The following is an 8414-nucleotide window of genomic DNA, read 5'->3' as shown; positions in this document are numbered from 1 at the left end:
CAGCCTCTTCAGTGCTAGAAAAGACAGACACTGGGGGCAGGGTGCTCTGAAGGCTGCTAAACTTGCCGGGTAGTTTTATGTCAGTGGACACAGCTCAAAGCCACGTTGGGGAAGAGTGATGACACAAGGGGCTGGCTGGGCTACTGTCTGGGCTGTGAAGACCCCTGGGGCATTTGCAATAAAGAAAACTGGCAACTTCAGGTATGACCCAGGCAGCTGAATTGGAGCTGAGTTTGCAACGAATGAGAGGTCTGGCAGGATGTTGTTGGTGAACGTTCAACATAGTGGTCCTCTGAGAGGAGAATCCGTGAATGTCAGGACACTCCCAGCCTGAGCGCCCAGAGAGGAGGTTGGGGCTGTTAGTTTGGGTTGGGCATTAAGGAAGGATTCCTAGAAGTAGATAGGAATTCCTGTTAAATACTCAAGGATTTATAGACCCCACGGAGAACTTACTCCTATAATCTAGACTGCAGGCCAAACAGGGCAATGGGGAGGAGTTTGTGGTCGGAAAGGACTTGGGAAAGGAAGTGCTATAGCTGAAAGTGAGGTAGTTTCACTGTCCTTTGAAAGCCTACTAGGGGATTACTTGGTAAAAGATGAAAGATTTATGCAATATGAAGAGAAACCAGACAATGAGTAAACAGGGGGTTACTTGGGTGAAGCCACAGGACACTGGTTATTAACACCTGTGACTCTAATGGATCTCAGGTGTGGGGAAACTGGATTAACTCTAAACCTAGCTAGATGGTAACAATAAATGGTCCATATGTTGCAATATTTCTATATCCCCCTAATACGGAGATGGGGAAAGAAAACTTTCCATCTGGTTGGGAAAGTAGACACAACAAGTCAGGAACTGGCAAAGATAAAGAGAAATATTGGCACCTATTATGAAACATAAGGGCATAAACTATTTGTGAAATACAAGACAAATATGAAAGTAAAGGGCTCAGCTTCCAGAGACTCAATGTGTGCCTCACAGAGCTAGGGTATGTGGCTGGTAACAGAAAAGAAGAGCTTTCTAAAAGTAATGGGTAACAGAAGAGAGGAACTTTGTAAAAATAATGATAAAGAGGTTGTGCAATTACTGTTAATGTAATTGAAATATTAATTGGTGGGATAAGGGAAAGATCACATTTTAGAGTAGAATAATTTTGTTTCTATGTTATATCAAACTTGAGACTCTTAATCTTTGAATATTCTTTGGTTTATGTCACTTAAAATATGTAAATTCAGGGCTTGGTGTGTTAGTTAACTGGTAGAAAACTTACTTAGTATTTGTAAGGTCTTAGCTTTGACCTCCAGCCCATGGGGGGAAAATATAAAAATATGTAAGTCTATTTGGTTCTGTTGTACTACTCTTTTTAAAAATACAATTAGTAAAAAATAATATTTACTTTCAGCAAATTAGGTTTCTTTCTGATTCTGGAGTAATAGTTTAAGTCCAGTACAAAATATTATTATTCTTAGATTCTTCCTAATATAATACATATCTCTTTTTGTTTTGTTTTGTTTTGTTTTGTTTTTGGTACTGGGGATTGAATTTAGGTTCTTGCGCTTGCAAGGCAGGCCACTGAACCGCTGAGCTAAATACCCCACCCTAATATAATACATATCTTAAATTAGAGTCCGACTCCACTGTAAGTGAAAGTCAGACCACAAAGATCAAGTTCAAAAAATGTATTCCCTGTGCTCCAAAGACCAAGGCAAGGTTTCATTAGTAGCATATGATGACCACAGTATCTTCATGGGCCCCTCAAGGAAACAAATTCACTAAATGGTAAGGTCAGTTACACTTATATATGCAATCATTACTATTATATTGTTGTCCTTCTTACTCTAAAACATTTGTTTCCTAATGTGAGTCAATTTGTTTATGTATTTTCTTGTAAAGTAAAAATGGCAGGATAAAATTATTTGAGGGATCACTTTGAAAAAAAAAGTAAACAAATTAAGTGTACATAATACTTAGCTGAAAACCATCCTAGAGGTGTCTATCAAATACTAATATATTTAAACTTAGGGACATTTATAAATCTTGGATAAAGTTGGAAAGAGTTATATTATCTTCAGTAGGTTGTAAGCATTTTCCCCCATCTATCCTGCCACGCATCAAGATACAAAGATGAGTTAGAGTTAAGTTAATATTATTTAAATTTCCTTTACTGGAAGGTAGGGAAAAATTGGTTTCAGAAAAATTAAACTCACTCCGTGGGTGACAAAAATGGGTAATATTCCAGGAAAGTGACAATTCAGGTCATTAATTTTTTAAGGAATGGAAAAGAGAAAAGATGAGGAAATCAAAGACAATTTAAATCATGTCCTGACACCAGGTGTCTGTTAAGAAAGAAAAGTTACAAAAGGGTAGAAGGAAAAAAAGAGAATGCTTACCTGTCTGATTTTGGCAGTGAACAGGAGAGAAAGAAATATCATCCAGGGCAACATATCCTCCTTTGGGACCATTGAAAGCAACTTCAAAAATAACCTAGGAGGAAAATGGCGCAGGTTTACATATTTCTGTTAGGCTTAACCATATTTCACAGTGACATGTCAATCAAACCAGGTGAGTACAAGTCACAAGGAGTTGCAATTATGTTCCCAAACAGAAGTATCGGGAAGCACTCTACCCAACTCATAACCTCTTTTAGGAGAATGAAACTACTATAATCTGAGGGCTTTTGTCCTCCAAAAAGTTTTACGTGGAGATCTAATTCCCAGTGTAATGGTATTAGGAAGTGGACCTTTGGGGAGGTGATTAGTCCTGACAGCAGAGCCCTCATACATAGGATTAGTGGCTCTAACAGGGAGACTTGTTTCCTTTTCATCATATAAGGACAAAATGAGAAAGCACCAATCAGACACTAGATCTACCAGCACTCATCTTGGACTTCCCACAGTCGAGAACTTTAAGAAATAAATTTCTGCTGTTGATCAGCTATGCAGTCTATACCATTTTGTTATCACAGCTCCCATGAACTCAGACTGCCTAAATTTGCATTTATGGATAGATGTTTCCCTGTTCCTTACGGGTCAGCTGTAGTGCCCATGTTGTATTGGATATATCTCCAGAATTCATTAGCATGATGAAGTTAGAATTCAAGGAAAACCAGGCTGAGTGGAGAAAGCAGGCCAGTCTCTCCCCCTGCCCTACAGGGAGCTAAGTCATCTGAGTCTCTATCCCTTACTCCCATGTAGAGCTCTACTAGAGTCACAGAAACAGGGGTTAGAGACGAGTGTCTCAATCTTGGCATGTCCAGGCATGTTCCAAAGGATACAGAGAACATGGGCTAATGAGTGCAAACCCTTTCATTTTGCTGTCTTGTTTGCCACTAAGTCTAAACTCAGTTGTGTTCCTGCCCGTGACCATGGGGGATCAGGTTGGTCAACACAGCCTTCACTTGGGTAGGGAAAACCACCCAGATGAGCAGTCCACGCTGCGTGGGTTGAGAGCATGAGAACACAATATGGAGCAGGGCATGAAACTTAAGCACTCACAAGGGCCAGGCAGGTAGCAAAAATGCATGAAATAGGGCTGCTATGTGCACTTTTGAGAAACGGAGAAAGCAAGTCCATCCAAAGAGGACAACAATCCCTCAGCTTCATCAGTTGCTGATGTTGAGAAGTCAGGCAGGCTACGGGCTGAACTGTGCCCCCTCAAATTTATACTGAAAGCCTGACCCTCAGCACCTCGGTATATTACTTTATTTGGTATATACTTTATTTGGGAATAAAGTGATTGCTAATGTAATTGGTTAAGGTGAGGTCACAGGGAGAACGGTGGGCCTCTAATCAAAGTGACTAGCATTGTTATTTTTTTAAAAAGGGGGGCGACTTTAGGTGGAGATAGAGACAAAGAGAGAGACAAGGGAAGACAAAGGTAGAGACCTCTAATCCTATCAGGACCAAAGACTGCCAGCAAACTGCCAGATGTTGCAGAGAACCCCGAAACAAATTCTCCTTCACATCTGTTAAAGGAACAAATCCTTCACCTGATCTTAGACTTCTGGCCTCCAGAACTGTGAGACCCTAAATTTCTAACTTTTTTTAAAAGCCACTCACTCCCTGCTACTTTGTTATGATAGCTCTAGCAAACAAATAAAAGGCCTAATGTGTTTGCATCAACAAGTTATCGAGAGGATCTGAATCTCTGATTTTACTTGAAATACTTGGACTTTTCAGTGCTCATAAGTAGTTCAAAAATTAAAACAAACGAGCAAAACACAAACAAAAACAAACCATTCCAGGAGCCAGACAAATAACCTTGCACCAGGTGCGACCCACAGGTTTAGTTTTCAACCTCTTCTGAAGACAGTAGCGTCTTAGAGACAGAGAGACCAGAGCCCAAATTCCATTATCACCACCTCCTAGCTAGGCAACATTGGATCCACCACTAAACCTCCCGATGTCTTGCTGTTCTTATTTTATTAAAACAGGGATAATAGCCCCTACCTTGTGGGGCTGTTGAGGAAATTAAATGAGATAATGTATATAAAGACTCCAATACAGAGACAGATACATAATAAGCTCTGAGCTAATTTTACATCTTTTCCTCCAGGCTCTCTCCTCAACTCTTGTTCAAGTCTGTGCCATGCATGCCACTAATTAGCTTGAGTAGGCCTCGTCTCTCTTCCAAATTGCAACTTCATTTTGGAAAAAAAAAAAAAAGATTGGACTAGATGGTTCTTCAGGGCCCTTGTAGTTTAATCACACTGTTCCTCCTGGACCCAGTCTCTCCACAATGCAAGGAGAGCCTGGAGGTTTGTCTCTTGCAAGCAGCAAGGGCTATAAATGAAGGAACAGACATGGACATACGGGAAAGGGCCAATTCCATTCACAAACTTGACAGTGATCCGTGACATTGAGCTCTCAAGGCTCTGGCTGGTAAAGGAAGTGAATGACAGAACACGGCTCCTACTGAGGAGGTAGATTAAGAATGACAATTCTGATGAGAATGTGCTATCCATGGCCTGCATGCCACTGTGTTCTCTCTCATTCAGAAAGATAGTCTCCAGTGTTTGTTTTCCTTTGTAAAATTCGTCTGGGAACATGGTGATATCATGTGTACTGATTTCTGCAGGACAAGTTCCCATTTTTGCAGCAATTACAAGAGCAAATAATACCAGCAACAGGTTCAGACTACTGGAGTAATAGCATATATATATGGACCCAGAGATATCTGTTGAGGGTTCGTCATGTCCAGTATTGTAACTTTTCAAATGCAGCGTATTGATTTATTACTATTGTGTGGTGGTTGTCATACTGGGTATTAAAATGAAGATCTTTGTACTGAGCTACAACACTTCAGAGCTTAAAAAAAGGAGACAATCTCATTAAGTCCCTAAATTGCCCAGTCTGGGCTTAAAATTGTGATCATCCAGCCTCAGCCTTAGTGTAAACATTTTGTATGGTTGCATGAGAGGAGTTGGTAAAGACAACTTATTTGTGTGTGTGTATGTGTGTGGGACTCCTTTCATTATTAATAGAAGAAAAATAATCTGAAGCAGTACATGCATTTCCTTTTTTCCTTGTAACCCAAACTCACAAAAGAATTTCCGCTGGAATGCAAGAGCAAATTGAGGCTTGGTCAGACTTGGGGATAGGAAATAGCACACATTCTGCAAAAGGCACCATGCTTTCTCTGGGGCCTTTGGAGGCTGGGGCATAAGAGGGAGGAAGGAAGGAGGTGGGAAAGTGGCAGGCACGCCATCCGTAGATGGAACACATCAGAAACCAGGACCCGCCCCAGCATTCTCCGCAGCTCTACGGCAGGCTAGCAGATGGCACCAGTGAAAAGCAGCCAGAGGAGTAAGCATTTCTGCACTGCAAAGGGAACCGGGGGAGATATTGCAAAGATGCAAATTAAAGAGTGAGGGGTAACTAAGACCCTACTTGTAGCTTCAAGTCCTTTCAATCAGCACATATAGCAATCACAGAGCTACACCCAGGATCCCGAGGTCCTCGGGCTTCTTGGACAAGACCTCCTCTTTCAGCCGTAGGTCAGATCTCGGTCTCAGAAGTTTCCTAAGCTCTCTGGCATTTGCCAGCTGTGTGGCCTAGAAAAAAGATGTTAAATTTCTTGGACACTGTTTTCCCCTTTCTCATTGGCAAATATGGGAATAATTTTATCTACTTTGTTAGACAGTCTCAAAAGTGCTTTGAAGTTCTGAAACACACACATAGATGTAGATGTGTATTAATATTTCTGCTTGGGAAAAGGTCTGCCAGGATAAACACCAAGATGCCAGTAGTCTTCATCTTTGTAGATGGGCTTAGGATGTTTCAACTTATTGCGCTTTTCTGAATTTTCTAATTCTCTGCACTGGACATTTATCACATATAACTATAAAAATACCTGTAAAATAAAAGCACCAAAGCCGGTTTCAAATTAGGGCTTTAATAATAAGTTCATTTCTGACTTTTGAGACATTATGCTGCAAAGAAAAAGTCACTGTTTTTCTGAAAAGACAAATCCTTCAATGAAGAGAAGGTCTCAAAGCTGCTCTCAAGAATGGAAGTCTAGGAATGAGTTGCACCAAGGAGCCTGACCTCATCTTTTGAACTCTCTACGGTCATAGCACAAGGTGCAGAGAGAGCCTTGTGCCCAGGAGATCTAGTTGGTTGACTGGCTGTTCCCATATTTATCCTTATTAAAAATATGCTCCCCAGCCTGTGAAAGTGATAAAAGAAGATAAAAGGGCACACACAAGAGAGGAGAAAGGTGGAGAAAGGAAAAGAAAGGCTAAAATAGAGGTACAAAGAGGAGCCCAAGGGATGGTTAGATGGGAGGGATAAGTTTTGGTGTCTAATACACAATGGGCTGAGCATAGCTAGTAATCATATATTGCATATTTCAAAGTAGTTAGAAGAGAGGATCTTGAGTGTTCTCACTACAAGGAAATGATAAATGAGTTGATGGATATGCTAATTACTGTGGTTTGATCACTGCCCATTGTATACATGTGTCAAAACATCTCACTGTACACCATAAATGTGTCCAATTATTTTTGTCAATTAAAAATGAAACTTAAAAAATAAATCCAACGTATGCCCACTTGAGAAAAAAAAACCCACTGAGGTGCATCAGGAATGAAAGTCTGGAGAGCGTGTAGCTCTGTGCCCGTGCGTGTCCAGGCCAGAGCACGCCTAGTTCCCTTGCACACCTACCTCCATGGGGTAAGGAGCACTGAACTCGACCTCCGCAAGGTTCCAGGCCGCGTTCCCTGGACTGTCCACTTTCCATATCTCCTCATACAGGCCCGCCCGGTCCCGCGTGTAGAGGGCGAACACGTTGTCATCTGCCTGCTGGAGGAGGTAATAGAAGGACAGGCAGCCGGACATGGGGGCGGTGGTCATCGGGGAGATGAGCTGCGCCACCTCCTGGAAGTGCTTGACATAAACCGAGTCCACGTACATGTAGTGCCCTGGAAATCACAGGGAGAACACGGGCTGAGCCGGGCTGGGTGCCTGCAGGTGAAATGGCACAGTTCTGGGGCTCATTTCAACACAATTCAGTAGGAGCAGTGGAGAGGAAGTGGGTGGGTTAAGAGGAAAGCAGTACGGCATGTGTGGCTAAATGCTGCTGCTGGGAGATGGCACACACTGCCAAAGCTACATGGGGTACATGAGGACCATTGTTTTTCTCTCTCTTGTTTTTGACTGAAGTAAAGTATACAGATAGAGATGGAGATGCATCATCTGCAAAGCGCTTGCATTTTCACAGGATGAAAAAACCCTGGGAAGAAACAGAACAGTGCCCCAGAAGCTGCTTTTTCCCCTTTGAATTACAAGACTTTTAGAGTGCACTGAGCATGCCATCCATTATGAAAAGGGCAGGCAGAGACTCTCTGGACACTCTGACAATTTGTACAGAATGTCACCGTGTGTTTTGTTTGAATGAAACTGAGACTGTGAATTCAAACAAGATGGCAATTTGTGCATCATTAATGGGCTGTGTCGGCAAATGGGACTGGGATTTAGAAGTCCGAACTTGTAACACAGCTGCTGCTGGACCCGAGGAGAAGCCATGCGGCCAAACGGAGGCTGCTTTGATTGGAAAGGTCATCGAGCTGCCCTTGTGTCCTGCTCCCTGCCCACTCACCCCGTGACCTTGAGCCAGTTTCCGAATTGGTCTGGGCCTCAATTTCCTGACCGCTGGTGTCTGCGTGGTCTTGGTGACTCTCTGAGGACTCTCTGAGGAGACTCTAACCTGGATGCTCAAATTCTTTACATAAAATGGAGGCACTATTTGCAGATACCTTACACAATCCTTCCCTGTATCCAAAATCACTTCTAGATATTTTCCAACACCTAACATGACATCAATTCCATGTAAAGAGTTATTTTGCATTTATTAGGGAAAGATATCAGGAAAAAGTCTGTGTATATATTCTGTACTGATGCAAAAATCTTTTTCT

The 8414-nt window shown here is 42.0% G+C and overlaps 1 protein-coding gene across 1 annotated transcript; it reads right to left on the bottom strand.

Moving 5' to 3' along the window:
• Positions 1-2067: 2067 nt before the first annotated feature.
• On the bottom strand, positions 2068-7750 carry LOC104868854 (MAM domain-containing protein 2-like). The gene is made up of 2 exons (XM_010633865.3): positions 7165-7750; positions 2068-2485 (listed from the first exon to the last, which is right to left on the bottom strand). Exons 1-2 carry the CDS (start codon positions 7411-7413, stop codon positions 2312-2314), a joined length of 423 nt encoding a protein of 140 aa, XP_010632167.1. The 5' UTR covers positions 7414-7750; the 3' UTR covers positions 2068-2311.
• Positions 7751-8414: the final 664 nt, after the last annotated feature.

Source organism: Fukomys damarensis, unplaced genomic scaffold (assembly GCF_012274545.1).
Source record: "Fukomys damarensis isolate Sample0158 unplaced genomic scaffold, DMR_v1.0_HiC HiC_scaffold_68505, whole genome shotgun sequence".
NCBI lineage: Eukaryota > Metazoa > Chordata > Mammalia > Rodentia > Bathyergidae > Fukomys > Fukomys damarensis.
The sequence above is the reverse complement of the archived record's forward strand: the minus strand, read 5'-3'. Positions and strand labels throughout refer to the sequence as shown.

What these genes read in the sequence shown, in the direction of transcription:
- LOC104868854 (XM_010633865.3), bottom strand. Translation starts at nt 7,413, where the DNA reads ATGTACGTGGACTCGGTTTATGTCAAGCACTTCCAGGAGGTGGCGCAG. An exon ending in GTGCTCCTTACCCCATGGAG is followed by an intron (nt 2,486 to 7,164) that starts GTAGGTGTGCAA and finishes TTTTCCTCCTAG; the next exon opens with GTTATTTTTGAAGTTGCTTT.